At 35.5% G+C, this 19,191-nt stretch overlaps 1 protein-coding gene across 1 annotated transcript in view; it reads right to left on the bottom strand.

The window, feature by feature from the left end:
• Window positions 1-19,191, bottom strand: part of Nse4 (SMC5-SMC6 complex kleisin component Non-SMC element 1) — a 244,990-nt gene that overhangs the window by 121,626 nt on the left and 104,173 nt on the right. Inside the window, exon 5 of the mRNA XM_090391177.1 lies at window positions 10,334-10,436. Coding sequence (XP_090247303.1) covers window positions 10,334-10,436 — 103 coding nt within the window. The remainder of the gene's footprint in view (window positions 1-10,333; window positions 10,437-19,191) is intronic.

The following is a 19,191-nucleotide window of genomic DNA, read 5'->3' as shown; positions in this document are numbered from 1 at the left end:
GGAGAACATTATTCTACTTAAGCCGACAGAAAAAGGTAATCGGAATGAATCTATGGAAAACCACCCTGAAATGGAAAAGGTAAAATGAAAATGGAAAAGACAAAATATAATACATATAGCAAACTAGAACATAAGAGGAATAGCATATAAAGATATAGAATCAGACCAAATATTAAATGAAAGAAATTTTAGAATAGCAGTAATCACTGAAACAAAAAAGAAATTAAAAGGAACCAAAAATTTTGAAGTGATATAAAGTGGAGTTGACAGAGACCAGGAGTTATGATTTGGATTCATAACTCCCTTTCAAAACAGTTAAAACATTAATGAAAGAATAACAGAAGCTAGAATAAAAATAGATAGAGGTTATTTAACAATAACTGGTTTGTATGCCCCAGAAGGATGAGAAAAGGATAATATTGAAATCAATTACAAAATATATATAATAAAATAAATAAAAATGATTATGCAATATTAACAGGAGACCTAAATGCAAGAATTGGAAATATGAAAATTAATAATAATATAAGAATATATGGAGAACATACTCTAAACAGGAACAGTAAAAATTGATCAACTTTGTAGTTAATAATAACCTAAAAATAATGAATTCTTTCTATAAACATAAAGACATACATAAATATACTTGGACAGCAAGAGGATGGAAATCAATACTAGATTATTTTATCTTAAATGAAAAGACGTCAAAGTTTTCTTTAGATGTTAGAGTTCACAGAGGATTTGAAATAAATAGTGACCACTTCCTCATGAAAATAAAATTAAGATTACCATCTAAATGGTTATAAATAACAAGAAAACAGAAAGAAAATTTAAAACCTTTGTTTATAAAACTAGATTATTAAATTACAAATATACAATGGCTATATGAACAAAGAATTCACCAATATTTAGATACAATAAAACAAAATGAAGAAATAGAAATAGAATGGTTAATATAAAAACAATACTAAATGCAACAACAAACGAAAGCTTAGGAAAGACCAAAATATTCAATAAAAGGAAAAAACTGAAGATATGGGATGATACAATCAAAAAAATAATCAAAATGAAAAAAAGAAACCTATCATAAATGGTTAAGCAGTAAAAGATTAGAAGATGAAATAGAATATAAAAGAATAAGAGCCATAACTAAAAGAGAAGTCAGAAAAAGACAGAGAATCATGGAACAAATTTGTTTCTAATTTAGAACATGATTTATATAAAATAAGACCCAATGTATATAAGATTTTGAAACACTTAAATACAGATACTAAAGAAAACATAAAATTAAATACCGAATTGAAATTAGAAGAATTTCTAAATTTCTATACAGAATTGTGGACAGATAAATATTTTAAAAAAGATAACTGGCAAACATTTAATAAAAATGAAAAGGAAATAACTAAAAAAGAATTAGAAATCAGCCTGAAAGAAACAAGAAACGGAAAATCACATGGAGAAAATAAGTTAGGTTCAGAACTATATAAATATGCAGGAACCAGGTCGCTTGGTGTCGCACTGATTAGATCGTCGGCTTGTCAAGAGCTCCTGAAAAGATTAGTAGTATTTTGTGTTAACATTAGAAATTTTACTAGAATTTTAAGCAGTATTGTTTGCTTTTTGTTTCTTGGTGTGTCTGTGCAATTTTTGCGTGTTTTCTGTTATTTTAATTATTAATTTTAAGATAAGATAGTGTACATATGGCACCGATAAAGAAAAAAATGATATACCCTATTCGGCCAGGTCGCCATGTTTGTTTAAGAGTTTTGATGTAAACGAATTTATGCAATGTGCTGTCTGTGAGATGTATGCCTTGCGAAGAGCGGTGGGAGTCTAGTTAGAAAGTGATAGTGGAGTTAATATGTGCAGAAAGTGTAAAGAGAATGAAGATTTCAAGCATGTTTCGTGTGGCGAGAGTGATATTGTTAACGATAGTCAGAATGTAGAAAATGGCGATGTGCTAGAGAATTGCATGGTAGTGCCAGATAGGTGTGAGAGCGTCGTTGAAAGTGTAAATGAGGGTAGAAATACAGAACGAATGGATGATTTGATTGATAATGAAAATGGTGAGATAAATGCGACTAGTGAAATTGCCCTTTTGAATGGTGTGATACACAGAGCTAAAAGGCAACTGGAGCGTATGGAAAAATGTGTGCTGAACGTACCGACAAATAACCGGCGAAAGTCTGTGACGGCAAATAATAGAATGTTCGTAAACATCAATAAAATGAAGGAGCGAGTGCTGTATGGGGATTTGTTATTAAGAGGTGTAATAGTTGAGAGTTTAATGAAGTCGTACCAGCCGGGTGCGAACATAAAGGACATCAGCGAATCTATTCGACTGCAAAAACAGAGGGTGAAAGAGATGATAATCGTGGCAGGAACAAATGATTTGAAAGAGGACAAAATGGAAATGATAGAGGACGTGAGGGAATTATTTGAGGTAGCAAAAGAGAAGAGTGAAAGAGTTAGGATGGTGAGTATCTTACCGCGGTATGACAGCGAAGTGTTTAGAAGGAGGGCCATAATTGCCAATGACTTTATGCATGGGTTATGCATGGAGAGTGGTGTGGAATTTGTGGATGTGTGGAATGAGTTCGATGGACGAAAGGACTTATATAAGATGGATGGGTTACATTTGAATGGAGTTGGTGTACGGAGACTTGAAAAAGTGTTGATGAATGATGTGGAAGTGGATGTACAGACTCAGGGAAACTAGATTTATTAAGAGGGGGGGGAGTAGATATGCAGACTTTAGGGAGGCAGTTGAGTGTGTGAATGAGTATATTATGCCCGAGCGAGTACGAAGGACAACAAATCAGAATGGGATAGTTAGTATAAGGCATCAAAGTAGGGATAAGAAAAATGGGCTTCTGCAATTCATGTACACTAATGCCAGGAGTATTAGGAACAAGAAGGAAGAGTTCTTGGCCATGGTTGGCACTTCCAGGCCACAGGTTGTTGGTATTAGTGAAACATGGCTGACAGAAGATGATAACGCTAGTGGGATTGAATGCGACGGGTATAGCATGTTCAGGAGTGACAGGGTGAATAAAAGGGGGAGAGGAGTGTTATTGATGATAGCTGATGAGCTGCAGCCAAGGAGTATAGAAGTTGAACTGCAGGATAGAGAAAAGAGCACATTTGAGGCTGTTTGGTGTGAGATAGAATCTAGCAGAACAAAATATACAATTGGGTGCTGCTATAGACCAGGTGATGGAATAGATGGTGGGGATAGTATGCATAGGCAAATAGAAGAAATGAGTGGAAGGAGGATAATTATTATGGGTGATTTCAATTATGGTAACATTGACTGGAAAGAGGAGAGGGCACATGGGAGGAAGGAAATGGATTTTATGCGGTTATTAAGGGACAACTATCTACGGCAACGTATAGTGGAAAATACCAGGGGGCAGAGAGTGCTGGACCTTGTAATTGCAACTGAGAATGTGGCTGTAACGAACATGACCATGTTGCCACCAACTGGTGAGAGTGACCATAAGGTCATGACTTGGGAGGTGGCTAAAGGAGTGGAATTTACAATTAAGACAGGGTACATGTGGAATTACCGGGCTGGTAAGTATGACAAGCTTAGGTGTGTGCTTGGCTCAGTGCCATGGCATGTAAAACTGCAAGGGCTGGATATTGATAGTGCATGGGAGGTGGTTAAGAAGTGTTTGCAGGAGGCAATGGTTGACTGTATACCAAGAGTCTGAATAATAAATCAAGTAGGAGTTAAATGGATGAATAACACTATTAAGCTTGAGCTGCAAAAAAGAAACAATTGTGGAGGGAATTTAAGGAGAAAGGTGACCATCAGGCGCAGGAACAGTATAAAGCTCAGGCCAGGATGGTAACAAGGGTGGTAAGAAAAGCAAAAGCAGATTACGAAAGAAAATTGGCCATGCAGGCTAAAGAGAATCCCAAACAGTTTTTTCAATATGTTGAAAGTAAAAGGAAAAATTCTCATGGTAGAATGATCTTAAAAAAGTGCTGAGGGTAGGGAGGTAACCGAATCAGTCGATATTGTGGAATTACTGAGCGAGCACTTTGCAAGAGTATATCATCCAGGTGGTGACTTTGCATGAATGGAAGAACCAACAGCTTATACTGGAATTGTGATGAATGAAGTAGAGGTAACTAGTCTATTACAGAACCTCAATGTCAATACATCTGTGGGATTGGATGGTATACCAGCTCATGTCGTACGTGAAGCGGCTAAAGAATTGTCAGTGCCCTTGACCATTTTGTTTAATTTGAGCCTCAGGACTGGGTCAGTCCCAAGGGGGTGGAAAGAGGGGAAAATAGTTCCGCTGCACAAAGGTGGCTCCAAGGCTGCTGTTGAAAATTACTGGCCAATCAGCATAACAGGAATCATTATCAAGGTCTTAGAGAAAATAGTCAAGAGGAAAATACAAGATTGGATAGAAGAAAATGGGATACTGTATCGGGGACAGCATGGTTTTGTGAAGGGTAGGTCATGCCTCAGTAACTTGCTCACGTATTATAACACAGTGACGGCTGAACTGGATAAGGGTAATGGGTTTATAGTGATTCTACTGGACCTTGCTAAGGCCTTTGACAGGATACCACATGGAATTCTAATCAGTAAATTGCAGCATATGGGGATGGACATAGGGTTGGTGAGATGGATAGGAGGGTGGTTGATGGAGAGATATCAGAGAGTGGTTTACTCAGGAGTAGAGTCCACAAGACGGCCTGTGACTAGTGGCGTGCCACAAGGATCTGTTCTTGGACCACTGCTGTGTAATTTGTTCTTTAATGATATAGGAAAGGATCTGAGAGGAACAGTTCATTTGTTTGCAGATGATGCGAAGTTGGGTAGGGCAATAGTGAATGCAGATGACGTCAAAATTTTGCAGGATGATTTGGATAGATTGGAAGTCTGGGCTAAGGAGAATGGATGTCAATTTAATGTGTCAAAATGTAAGGTTATGCATTTTGGGGTAAAAAGATTGGCGGCAGTTTACTGCATTGGTGGAACTGTGCTCCAGGAAATTGATGAGGCACGAGATTTAGGAGTGTTGGTGGATAAGAAATTGAAATTTAGGGGACACATTGCAAAAGTAGCCAAATCAGCTCATCAAATCACTTGGTTGCTGAAGAATACGTTGACAAGCAGAGACAAGCAGGTTATTGTTTCTCTGTATTGAGCCTTGATAAGACCCCATCTCGACTACTGTGCCCAGATTTGATCACCTAGGTTTCTTCTTGATGGGGAGGAGGTAGAGAGGATTCAGAGGCGAGTGACCAAGATGATAGCAGGTCTGTGGAATGAACCTTATGAGAACAGGTTGAGGATTTGTGGGTTGCAAAAATTGGTTGATAGGCGGAGGAGGGGGGGATATGACTGAGACATTCAAATTACTGAAGGGTTTCTATAAAATTAATTCAGAAGATATTTTTGAAAACAGGGCTGGTTGTGGGAGGACTAGGGGACATCCATGGAAACTGGGCAAAAGTGTGGTTAGTAAAGATGTTAGAGCTGGGTTCTTTACTTTTAGAGCAGTGAATGAGTGGAATGCGCTCCCTGAGTCTGTGGTAGATGCTGTGACAGTGAATGAGTTTAAGGCGAGGTATGATAGATACTGTATGAATGTTGAATAGTTGTGATGAATATGATTTGGGGCCTCCCTCGATGAGTCTAATGACTCCCTGGAGTTGCCTGTAATAATAGTAATAGTAACCAGGTTCAAAGAAAGATTCCTATTATTTTTAAATAAAATCTATTCAACTGGTAACCCCCCAATAGAATGGAAAAAAGCAATTGTGATTTCTATCTTTAAAAAAGGTAGTAGAGATGACCTTAAAAACTATATAGGCATAAGTATACTAAATTCTTCTTACAAAATATATAGCAGAATTTTAAATAACAAAGTAATAAAATATTCTGAAAACTTCATTTCAGAAGTACAAAATGGATTTAGAAAAGGACAATCATGTATAGACCTGGTCTTTTGCCAAATTAATAATAGAGAAAAGAAGAGAATACAATTTAGAAATTGTATTCTCTTCATATTACATTTTATTTATTGACTTTGAAAAAGCATTTGACAAAATTAAAAGAAGCATTTTATTCAACATATTAAAAGAAAGACAAATACCAAATAATATCCTAAAAGCTATCATAAATATATATGAAAATAATCAAATACAAATAAGATTAAATCATGAGCTATCATATACAAGAGAGATAAACCAAGGAGTCCAACAGGAATGTCTCCTCTCAGCAACTCTTTTTAATATTTACCAAAATGAAATAATAATAAAATGGAATAAAAATTTCCATCAAGGTATTAAACTTTCTCCTACTGTGAACTTAAACACTCTCCTTTTTGCTGATGACCAAAATAATAATTACAAATGCTGAAGATAACTTACATAAAGATATTTTAAATCTAAATGAAATAGCCAAAGATTATGGAATGATAATATCAACAGAAAAATCAAAAACTATGGCCTTTAAAGGACAAGATCCAGTAAGACCTAAAATAGTAATAGATAAGATTTTAGAACAGGTGAATTCATTTAACTACCTAGGTTGTATGATTACATATGAAAATGAAAAAGATATAAACCTAAAAATTGCAAAATATTTAAAAACAACAGGTGTAATTAACTCTATATTTAAACCAAATCTGGTTCAAAAATAAACCAGACTAAAAGTATACAATACATTAGCCCTACCAGTCCTATTGCATGAAAGTGAAATCTGGACAATAAAACAAAAAGACAAACAAAGATTAATAACAGCTGAAATGAAGTTTATGAGAAAAACTGCAAAGTATATCACAAAAGAAATGAAGAAATTATGAAAGAATTAAACCAGGAATCAGTAATAGAAAAAATTTAAAAATATAAATATAAATGGATGGAACATGTTCAAAGAATGAAAACAGAAAGATTACCAAAACAAGTCTTAAAGTACAAGCAATTAGGAAAAAAGAAAACCAGGCATCCTCTTAAAAGATTCAGTGATGACTTCTAAGGCCGGAACAGACCAATCTAGGCCTAAATCCTTGATAGGCATGATGATGGTGAATGATGATGAATTTTTCTTTGCTTCTTTCCAGTAAACTTGCATAAATCTTATTTGGAATATTCAGTAAAGAAATTCCTCTGCAATTCTCACATTCAATTTTATTTCCTTTGTATAATTTATTTTTTTTGTATAATGATTACTTTGAAAGTTCTTCTACAATCAGACAGAATTTGACCTTCTAATCATTCCTTCTGGATTAATTATGCAATGTGGCCACAGTGAAACTTTCATACCTCCAGATTTGAGCATTTCTAGTAAAATATCATCCAGATGTCTTTCCACGTTTCAGATTTTTTTTTTTTTTTTAAACCAAGTATTGATATATAATGAGTACATTCCTCTTGAACATTTCTGACCACTGTTTTGTTGCGTTTTTTTTTTTTTTTTTTTGTTAACTGTCTTTCAAAGTAATTATTCCAGACATCTAGAACATGTCCATCTACAGTTTTTATGTTGCCTTTATCATCTCTGATTCCTTTTAGAGTACTTTTGCTTCTGTTGTAAGCTTTTACAACAGCCTCTAGAATGTTGTCACTTTTATGATATTTCACTTCTTTATTCTTACCAATGTCTTTCCATGTTATTTGTTTAGCAAGCTTTATTTAATGCTTTTTAATGTCGACATGCTTTCTTCTTCTCTTAAACTTCTTTACTTTCTTGAGTGCATCATGAAGTTAAAATTTTTTTCTATCCTTGTGAATGACTTCATTACATCCCTCCCATAAGTTCTCCATAGTTTGGCTCTCTTCAAACTGTTTTAATTTTTTCTCCAATAACATTTGTATATGTGAGTGTACAGTTCAATTCTGAAAGCTACTTGACTGATTTTTTTATTTTATTTTGTACATATTTTTATTTTCAATGTGTAATTCATGTTCATCCCGTGCTCTCTCTCTCACACACACACTTCATAAAATCTAAGTGAAAATGGTTTAAAAGTATAGCCAGGTAAACATAAAAAAAGTAAAAGACCATCATTATCTTCTGGCTTAAATATTCTTTGTAACATTAAATTGAAGTCTCTACCCCTCTCTAAATACTCAAAATCACTTACCCTTCAACACTTATCCCTGGAATTTGATTTTCTACAATCTAACTACTCAAATAGTGAAGTCACTACAACTCCAAATGTTTTCCTTTTTCTTATTCCATTAACCGAGATGGAAGTAGATGTAATAGTATATCCTTTCCACTCTCTCTCCTAACACTCTTGATCTTTCTTACCTAGCTATATGTCAAAGTTTACTACAGAGGTCACCTCTCCTCTGAGAAATTCAAATTCTAATCTTCAGGAAGTTTCTGCTCTTACTCTCAACCTTTAACACTACAATAATATCAAGTGAAATGACTTCTGACATGTTTCCTTCATCTTTCCATGACTAGACTGCTAATTCTGTGCTCTGATCTAGATATGCTCCCAAACAAGATATGGAAACTATTGTTGATGGAATGAAGGCACCTTCATTCCATGTTCCATGCAAAATTCACCCAAGATCCCAGCCACGGTTTAAAAACTGGTGCCAATGCAGTTCAAGAAAAAATTATCATATTGCAACTGTCATGAAAGAACTTCTGCTTCCTTTTCAAGCTTATAATGAAGGATACAACAAACAATTCAACTAATCAAAATCTGAATCAAAAGAGCCAAAAAATGCAGGAATCTTGTCCTCCTGTACAAATGGGAGGCATCCTTCTGATCCCTTCTTACAAAAGACAGTGAATGAAACTTCTATTCACATGCTTTCACATCTTTCTCCCATCCAGAGGTGCACTGTAACATTACATAAAAGACATGACTTCCTGGTTGACTTTATCTGTATGTGTTGTTAGAGAGTTATTATTTTTAGGTGCTGTTCCAACAATTAAACATAAAGCTGATATCATTATTCTTGTCCAACTCCTTCTGAGATGATCAAGGCAAAATAGCTATTATACCAGAAAGATGTCAGCACATGCTTCCCATAGTCTCAAAAAAGATATCAGAAGAATCTTAAATAACCTACATAGCAAAAGGTCATCTAGTACTGGTGGTATCTCCACAATTGTACTTAAAAGTTATACTTTGGAGTTAACATCCATACTGTCTCTATGTTCATTTATATATAGCTGTCACCTATCTCACAAGCATGGAGAAGTTTGTATTAAGCCAACTCCAAAAAAGGAAGTAAAGTCTGCTGTCAACCAACCCTCTGCTGCACTTCAGCCTTTTCAAAAATAATGGAAAGAACAGTCAACAACACCTTTACTAATCAGAGTTCCAGGATTCAATTAGTGGTTCTGCAGTAGTTCTCTCCTAAACTGCATCATTCACTTATGGACACATGCCATTGAAAGATTTTAAAAAATCTCTACTCGTATCTGGCACTGAGGTCTAATCAAACTCTAAATTGATAGCCAGTTTTTTCTTTCTCTGGTTGATCAATGTATGTGATGTTGAATGGTTTCCTCCCTTTGGATTTCTCTGCAAATTAAGGAGTGTCCCCTCCAGGGTTTTGTTTTTCTAATACATGACTTTTTGCTCACTGACCAATAATCCTAACCACAGCACTTCACTCCTACTCATTTTTGATAAACTTTGTACTGCATAAATATTAATAAGCCTCATAATCTTGTACAAACCACAGCACTTCACTCCTACTCATTTTTGACAAACTTTGTACTGCATAAATATTACTAAGCCTCATGATCTTGTACAACTAGTGTCTTAAACTCAGACTTTCATGGCATTCTGCAACAGATGGATAATCTAGATCTTCAATGATACCTAAATAAAGTTTTCCTTCTTTCTCACACAAATGACCTCAAATCATCATCATCATGCATATCAAGGATTTAGGCCTAGCATGGCTTGTTCCGGCCTTAGAAGTCATCATTGAATCGTTTAAGAGGATGTCCTGGTTTTCTTTTTCCTAATGGCTTGTACTTTAAGGTCATTTCCTAATGACCTCAAATCAACTTTCCTTATCTTTGATAACATAAATTACCAGACAGACTATTAAAAACTTAAGCAGTGGCTGCCTAACATCATCCTTTTACAATCCAACTGCAAACCCAATGAATCTGCTTCTCCTCTTCATTTCCATTTATCTATCTAATCCTTGCCTAAACATGTGTGTGTGTTTGTAATTTCTAACCTAATTTAAGCATATCTGCTTTATTTTCACATAACAAAACGCATAATATAATAGTTAACATGAAAATCATCTCTCTCTCAAATTACATGTAAAGAGATATGAAAACAAGAATATAAGATATGTGTGCCAAACCTACAGTTTTAGGAATAACTTTCTTGGCCTCTGCTTCTAAATATTTATTTTTTCCACTTCTCTTCCTCTGGTTTAAAACAACAGCCCCTGGTTCAAAGGTTCCATATCTGTACATAAAAATTAAAAATTTCAGCTAATAACAAAATAAACATATCTCAAAGTTTTTTTTTTTTTTTTCTTGAAATAAGCATTTTAAGTTCCTTCAGAAAAATCATTCTAATCTATTCTTTGATTGCACTAATTCATCAAGTTTTTATGCAAACTGCTTCAGAAATTCTGTAATGATATGAAAACATATAAGAAAGCAGACTATATTCTCAGTTGCTGTTTGTTTGATATTATGACTGAAACAACTAAGGCATGAGGCCAGTTTCTTAATTGCATGTGCTTTTCAAGTTGGTTTTACTGGATGAAAAGCCCTCCACATCCACATGTGGTATGTATGCATGTAAGCTAACTCAACTTCAGTTGAGAAAATCTTATTAAAGGTTCTTCACATTCTAGGTGGGATTCAAACCCAAGTCTTTCCAATTCCAATGAAAAGACACTGTTGATGCAGACTCAACTATAGAGGCTCCACATGACAAATGATGATGGATGAAAAAAAAAAAAAAAAATCAGAAGTAAACTCCACAAATGACAGTGATAGAGGTGTGCAAGCAGTAAGACAGCATGGAATAGGTAGCATGGAAGTAGTAGAGATAAAACTGAACAGTGTAGTACAATTACAGAAACCTTCACGCTTCAATGAGTACTAAATAATACAAAAAAAAAAAAAAAGAGTTGGAGAGACTGGAAAAGTGCTTAGTAAGTATAGGCAGACCCTAACTTATGTAATAGTAATGATTTGCAAACTTTACATAAGTTGGATTTAATATACCCCAACCATCACATGCTGTTAAAAAAATATAAGCATTAGTATCGGTACACAATAAATAACGAAAAAAACTCACGTAGAAAGATTATTTATTAGTATAATTTTTGCCTGTGTGTCACAGGCATCCTCAGTACATTAAGCTCAAAATTAAACACTAACTGACAATTCCAAAAAGCGCCACCTAAGTAGCTGGTGTAAGATAACTAAAAAGGTCAATAACTTTCCTAAAAAAAAAAATAATAATAATATAATAAAAAGTTAGGAAAGATTAGCTGATTTGTAAAGTACTATCTCCCATAAAGGGGACAGACGTAAGCCGTCGGATCTGTTTAAGTTAGGAGAATGAAGTAGAGTTTCACATGTTTCTTTATAAAGGCGTTCCATGAGAAACTGACTTTTGTGAAGAACTCTTGTCTTTCTCCAATGAACTCTGTGTCTAGCGAAGATGGCATGTTCAGAAAGTCCAGACTTTTCAGGTTTAAAGTATTCAATATAAGATTGGTGTTCTTCTAGCCGAATAGAAGCAGATCTTCCCGTTTGTCCGAAATAAGATAATCCACAAGAACACGGAATCTGGTAGACACCTGGATGATTAAGATGTGGAAGCTTGTCCTTAGGAGAAGTGAGAAAGGTGGAGATTTTTCTAAACGGTCGAAAGGCAACAAAAATATTCAGTGGTTTTAAAACTTTTGCTATACGTTCACTGATGCCTTGTACATAAGGGATAGTAATGCGCGTTATTTCATCTGTGTTTGAAGAGGAAGACATATTAAAACTACTCAAAGTTCTTTCAATGAAGCAATTCTTATAACCATTAGATAGAAAGGAAGAAGTTATGTATTGTAGTTCTTTCTGTAAAAGATCGTCTGCAGAACAAAAGGAGTAGAAGAACACCAATCTTATATTGAATACTTTAAACCTGAAAAGTCTGGACTTTCTGAACATGCCATCTTCACTAGACACAAAGTTCATTGGAGAAAGACAAGAGTTCTTCATAAAAGTCAGTTTCTCATGGAACGCCTTTATAAAGAAACATGTGAAACTCTACTTCATTCTCCTAACTTAAACAGATCCGACGGCTTACGTCTGTCCCCTTTATGGGAGATAGTACTTTACAAATCAGCTAATCTTTCCTAACTTTTTATTATATTATTATTATTTTTTTTTTTTAGGAAAGTTATTGACCTTTTTAGTTATCTTACACCAGCTACTTAGGTGGCGCTTTTTGGAATTGTCAGTTAGTGTTTAATTTTGAGCTTAATGTACTGAGGATGCCTGTGACACACAGGAGAAAATTATACTAATAAATAATCTTTCTACGTGAGTTTTTTCCGTTATTTATTGTGTACCGATATGTCTACTCACGGTTTACCTCTTTTAAAACTTATAAGCATTAGTAGTAAGGAAAGATATTGTGTTTATTTTGTGACAATACTGGTTTTAAAGTTTGTGCTATTCAAATTGACATTTCTTTTTGTATAATTGTGTGGTATTTTCTTAGGATTTTAATGTCTCAGTATTGTCTCCGCATGTATCAATTCTATTCAACATGGTGACCCCCAGTTTTAATACTAGGTGTAAGAAGGGAATGTACGTGTGCATGAAATGTAAGAGTGGGAGGTGATAGGAGACATGAGTGTCTCAATCTCGGGATTTAGTAGCAGTGAAGACAGTGCTTCGGAAATGGTTGATTTTCAGTTTTTAGATGCCATTAGTGTGTTGGAGGATGAAGAGAATGTTAAAGACCTATGTATACATTTAGTCTTTGGCAGTTTAGCAGATGGAGATGGTTTGTCTGATGGCTATGACTGTGTTTGAGAATGTCAAATGAAATCAGAATGTGTGGAGAGAGAAAGAGAACTCCTGAGAAAGGAGATGGAAGGAAAGAAGACTGAGTTGAAGAGGGTAAATGAAGATCTTCGGAGAATGGAAAGGTTGGCTAGTGTGTGAGGAACAAGAGTAGGTGCAAGAGAATAGCATCAGAGAGCAAGGGGGGAGAGGAAGGCAAGAGAAAGGAAGAGATAGCTCTCCACTTATCTTTAAACTCAGATTTTGCTGAGTGGAAATGGGAATCAGGTGACCAAAGCAGATGACATAGTTGAGCTATTTAATGATCACTTTATTAGAGTGTTCCATCCTCGTGCTACAGACTTTATTTCTAGAAGGATAATGAGTGGTGAAGTGTTAGAAGTGAATGAAGAGGATATTCCAAATACTGAGTATGCTAAATGTCAATAATGCAGAGGGACTAGATGGAATTTTACTATGCTTTAAGGGATGTGCTATGGAACTAAATGTGCCATTAACTTGGTTGTTTAATAAAAGTCTTATAATGGGGCAGGTTCTTAGAGAGTAGAAGGAGGATAAGATAGCACATTGCATTAGAGTGGTGGTAGAATGGAGGTATCAAACTATAGGCCTGTTTGAATTTCTTCTGTAGTTGTTAAGATTTCTGGAGAATTGGTAAGAACTTGTATACAGAATTGGACAGATGAGGGTACAGCCCAGCATGGATTTGTCAAAGGGTGCTCTTGTTTTAAGGCAAACACTATCATTTTTTTTTTTTAAATTTTTCCAAGGCATTTGACAGAGTACCACATGACAAGGTGATTTCTAAGTTGCATCATATGGGTTTGGATATCAGGTTAGTGGAATGGATTGGTAAATGGCTCTCTGATAGATATGAGGGAGTTGCATATGGGGGAGCAGTATCAGGGAGTAAGAAGATTACAAATGGAGTTCACAGGGTTCAGTCCTGGGCCCATTGCTGTTTAATCTTTATGTCAATGATGTTGTCACAGAACTACAGGGAGGTGTTCAGTTATTTGCAAATGATGTGAAGCTTCAGAGGGTTATTAGTAATAGTGCTGTTTTGGCTCTTTAAGAGGATTTGAATGAGCTGGAAGGAAGGGAAAATGAATGGGGATGTCAGATTAATGGCATTAAATGTAAAGTTTTTAAAATTTGGGATCCACAGATGAGATGCTTCAAACTCACTTGGTGGAGTTAATAGTGTATATAGTGAAAGTAAATAGTGAATAAGGCATATGTTAAATGGACGAATGAAGGGATTAAACATGAAATCTGGAAGAAGATACTGTGGAGCCAGCACAAAATGAATAATGGTAATAATCAGTTGCATAAAGAGTATGAAGAACAGCAAAACTGCAGTATGAACAAAAATTAGCAAATCAGGTCCCCAAAAAAATTCCAGTTTTGTTTTTCCTCCTCCAATATGTGGCAAATAAAAGAGAGAATGATTATGGTAAGATGATGTTAATGGATGAAAACAGTAGACTGGTAACTGCTGCAAGAGATATGTTGAGGCATATAGTGAGCAATTCATCAGGATGTTTTGCCTTTAGCAATGTGAAATCATGAGAAGCTCAAGAAGCAGAGGAAATGAAAGGGATAACTTACTTGTTAGTGAGCAGGAGGTATATGAGGAATTAAGTAAGCTTGATGTCAATAAGGCAATGGGACTTGATGACATATCACCATGTGTCTTAAGGGAATGTTCTGGTAAGCTGGCAGCAGCCTTAGAATACCTGTTATAATTGCAACAGCACAGACCCCCAACGGAGCTGAAAGAAGGCAAAATTGTTCTGCTTCACATAGATGGTGATAAGGCTATGGCTGGTGGATAAGGTGGTAAATGGTTTTTGGAATGAGGAGTATGAGGACAGACTGAGGAAAGGCAATTTAAAAAGTCACGCAAATAGGAGTAGGAGGAGAGGAAATATAATTGAGACATATACAGTAAGTTGGTCAGGTGCTGTTATCAGATTAATGTGGAAGAAATTTCTCATAGAATGGGAGGAGGAGTAGAACAAGAAGCCATGGAAACTGTATAAGAAGGGTGTAAGCATAAGAGCAACAAGCAGGTTCTTTGCATGGAGTGTGGCTGGTGAGTGAATGATGAATTGAATGCAGACACATTGAATGAATTTAAATCAGTATGATGAGCCTTGTGTGTGACAGTGGATAACTCCTATGATAAGTCTTGACTCCATGGAGGTACTAGATTAATAATAAAAATATATATACAAAGAGACACGGGGTGCTTAAGGGTCAAAGCTGTATAACTGAGAGGAGACCTCCACATAGACTTTAAAGGAATGCGGAGAACTGACCAGGGCTTCTGACCTAATGTCCAATCCCCACCTTCTCGTGGTGCACTCTGTTGGGTATCTACCTGGATGCTGAATGAACGAGGTTTACAGAATAAAAATATAAATATTAATAATATAGTATGCATTGCGACTGATGGCTCGCCTTCTATGATTGCAAAAAATAAGGGGTTTGTTAAATTATTCTCCACTCATATTCCACATGGAGTTATTTCATTTCATTGCATTTTGCATCAAGAAGCTTTAGTGCAAATTCTTTGGGATTTTTACCACAACTGAAAAGAGTGATGGATGTTGTTGTGCCAATGATCAATTTCAGGCGTTGAATCACAGAGACTTTTTGACACATTTTTAGAGGAGCTGGGAATTTGGGATTTAGCCGACCAAATTGTATTCTTATTGGTTAAACCAAAATACAAAATCATGGTACAACATGACAAAATTTCATGCCAGCTGGGACGTCACCCGGTTAAACAAGGTCCCCGTTGTTTTCACCAGGGAACCAGGGCGAATAGCGAAACGTCAGCTACTGGAACAAATCTGAAAGCATACTCCAACTCAACATCACCAGAGTTAAAGAACAATACTATCAACATAAGAAGTCTGAATGGCAAAGAAATGGAGCAAGCTGAGGAATTAAATAAGTACCAGATCGACATAATTTGGGTGACTGAAACAAAAAAGACAAAAACTGGTGAGATCTTTCTGAGCAATAAATACAAAATGTTATATTCAGGCAATGACAATCAAGGAAAAGAAGGAGTAGCCATAGTATTCAACACAAAATACGAGGCTAATCTTCTCGAATGGCAGGCAGTCTCAAGTAGAGTGATGTGGCGAAATATTCAGAATGGGGAATTGGACAACGAGATTTATTTGTGCCTATGGTTCCACAGACGGTTCTACTATGGTAGAAGTGGAGGAATTTTTTGATGCTTTAGAAAAAGCAACTGACACAATGAAAAAGCAAAAGTTGGTCCTTGTTGGAGATCTAAATAGCAGAGTAGGAAATGATTGTCAGACATACAAAAATATTTTGGGAAAACTTGGAGAAAAGAGCAAAGCTAATAATAATGGCAAATACCGGTTGGATTTCTGCTCAGGACACGGACTGGTTATTACTAACACCATGTTCCAACATAAAAATTGCGCACAAATTCACACTGAAAGAAGAAGCAAGGAATAAGAAAAGTCTCATTGATTATGTTATTGTTGATAGTGATGTTTACTCCCTGGTGCAGGACACCAGAATGTACAGAGGATTTGAAATTGGAAGTGATCACTATTTAGTCTTGAGCAGGATAAAATTGAATTTCATATTGAAAAGAATAACATGTAAGAAAGTTTTAAAGCAAATAAAAGTTGAGCATCTCTCAGATATGAACTGTAGACAAAAATACACAAAGATAAATGAAAGAGTTTGAGAACAGAAACCAAACCTTAGAGATTCAGTGGCAAGCCTTGAAGAAAACACTGATTGATTCAGCTAGAGAGGCATGTGGTGAAGTTGTCAGCAAGGATAGAAAAATTAGAACTCCATGGTGGACATAGGAAGTTAAAGAGGCAGTGAAGGAAAAGAAGAAAGCATATCAAAAGTTCCTGCCAAATAAGTCAGCTTGTGCTCTCTTAGAGAATACAGAGACAAATGTAAGAAAGCTAAACAGTGTGTAAAACTAGCTAAACAAAAGTCATGGGAGGACTTTGGCAAGAACATAGAAAATAAATATCAAGGCGGTGGCAAAATATTCTGGAGGTTGCTGAAGAAGCTTAGGAATGGAGGAAAGAGTGCTGTAAAGTGAGTTAGAGATGATAAAGGTGACATGAAAATCAACAAAGCTGGTATGATAGGAAGTCAATTGAATAAGTTCATATGGAATAAGAGAGAAATTAGTCAGTAAATTAGCTGTATACATACCAGTTTTAACTTATGGATCTGAGAGCTGGGTCAGAAGTAAAAACACTTGACCAAAGACTAGAGACTGCAGATATGAGAGTCCTGAGAAAGATTATAGGCATGAACAGATGGCATCAATGGCAATATCATATTAAAAATGAGGATATTAGGAAAGAACTTGACATTGTCAGCATCCAGGAATGCGTTAGCATAGCTAATCTCAGGTGGTATGGTCACTTAAACAGAATAGGAGAAGAAAAATTAGCAAAGCAAGTGTTCTCTGCCAGGTTGGCAGGAGAACGACCCAGAGGAAGACCAAGATATAGGTAGATTGATACGGTGCAAAGTGCCTTAGACGATAGAAATATAAGATCTGATAATGTTGTGGTCTTGACAAGTAACAGACTAATTTGGAGGAAAATTGTAGGTAGGAAGTTAGTAATGATGTAAATTTTTCATGTAGTACAATCATATCCTGTACACCCCTTGAGGGTACATGGCAGGAATTTGATGATGATGATGACAAAGAGACAACCTATACTGCATCCACACAGTATGCCAAAGTATCATTAATTTGGTCAACCTTTCCCAATACTTGAAAAGAGTAAAATTTTGAATTTAGAATATAGACAAAATGTCCAGGTTGTTCAATTAGAAGATGTTAATTATTCTACACTGCTAGCTGAAATTGAATAAAATTTGGTATTTATCATCTCTAGTATAATTTGCTGAATTTTTTTTTAAATTTCAGTTTTAATCAGATAATTTAGAGCCTTTGTAGCTGTAGGTATAGACGAAGCGTTTTTGTTGGAAAGATCTGGCTCCGATTCCCATCCATGACATGAGGAGCCTTTATCTGGTCTCTTTCAACTAAAAGGTGACTTAGTCGGTCTCATATGGAGATAGAGGGGTTTTTTTCACCCAGAAACTCAGGTTTTTCATCACTCAGAACAGATAATCTGGACAGTAAAAATATATATACTCAAAATCCCTCACTGGAGGGCTCAACCAATCCTAAGGAATGAATGAGGAAAATTTGGGGAATCCCACACGACAACATCATCATCATCAGATAATTTATTGTGGCAAAATTAGCAAAACAAAAGTATATATATCAACAATACATAAGCCAAAAATGTGTCCAAGTAAAAAAAAAAAAAAAAACTATCTTTTGATTGACTTGTCAGATTTCTACCAAGTACCATTGATAAATAGAGTTCTTTGAATAATGCAACTTTGTTACAGGCATCATGATAATTCTTATAAATCAAAAGAAATATCAACAATTTGAACCAGTATTATATATGTGGTATAAGTATGCTATAACTGTGACAATAATTTCATTTTTATTGATGACACCTATTTTATATATACATATATCTCACCCACGAGAAGTACAAGAACCCATAGCACATCAATGCCATGTGTTGGTGTGCAGGTAAAAACTAAAAAAGTAGAAATCTACTGACATTTTTCGTGGAAGAAATTTCTAATAGAATGGGAAGAGGGGTAGAACAAGAACAATATTAATAAATATTTATTTGGCTATTTATTTATTTATATAACTATTTATAGACCTGTATGAGAAACACAACTCACACTGCACCTGAGAACCAATATGAATTCTACTAATATCATCATCCTATTAAAAGCAAGCCACAATGTAACCATTATAACAAGGTGACGGCTGAACTGGATAAGGGAAATGGGTTTACAGTGAAACTGCTGGACCTGGCAAAGGCGTTTGACAGGATACCACATGGAATTCTAATCCGTAAACTACAACATATGGGAATGGATATAGGGTTGGTGAGATGGATAGCTGGGTGGTTGATGGAGAGATATCAAAGAGTAGTTTATTCAGGAGTAGAGTCCAAAAAACGGCCTGTGATTAGTGGTGTGCCACAGGGTTCTGTTCTTGGACCACTGCTGTTTAATCTGTTCATTAACGATATAGGGAA

The sequence above is a fragment of the Typopeltis vanoorti genome, chromosome 4 (assembly GCF_054136105.1).
Source record: "Typopeltis vanoorti isolate ZY-2024b chromosome 4, IOZ_Tvanoo_1.0, whole genome shotgun sequence".
In the NCBI taxonomy this organism is placed as follows: domain Eukaryota; kingdom Metazoa; phylum Arthropoda; class Arachnida; order Uropygi; family Thelyphonidae; genus Typopeltis; species Typopeltis vanoorti.
The sequence above is the reverse complement of the archived record's forward strand: the minus strand, read 5'-3'. Positions and strand labels throughout refer to the sequence as shown.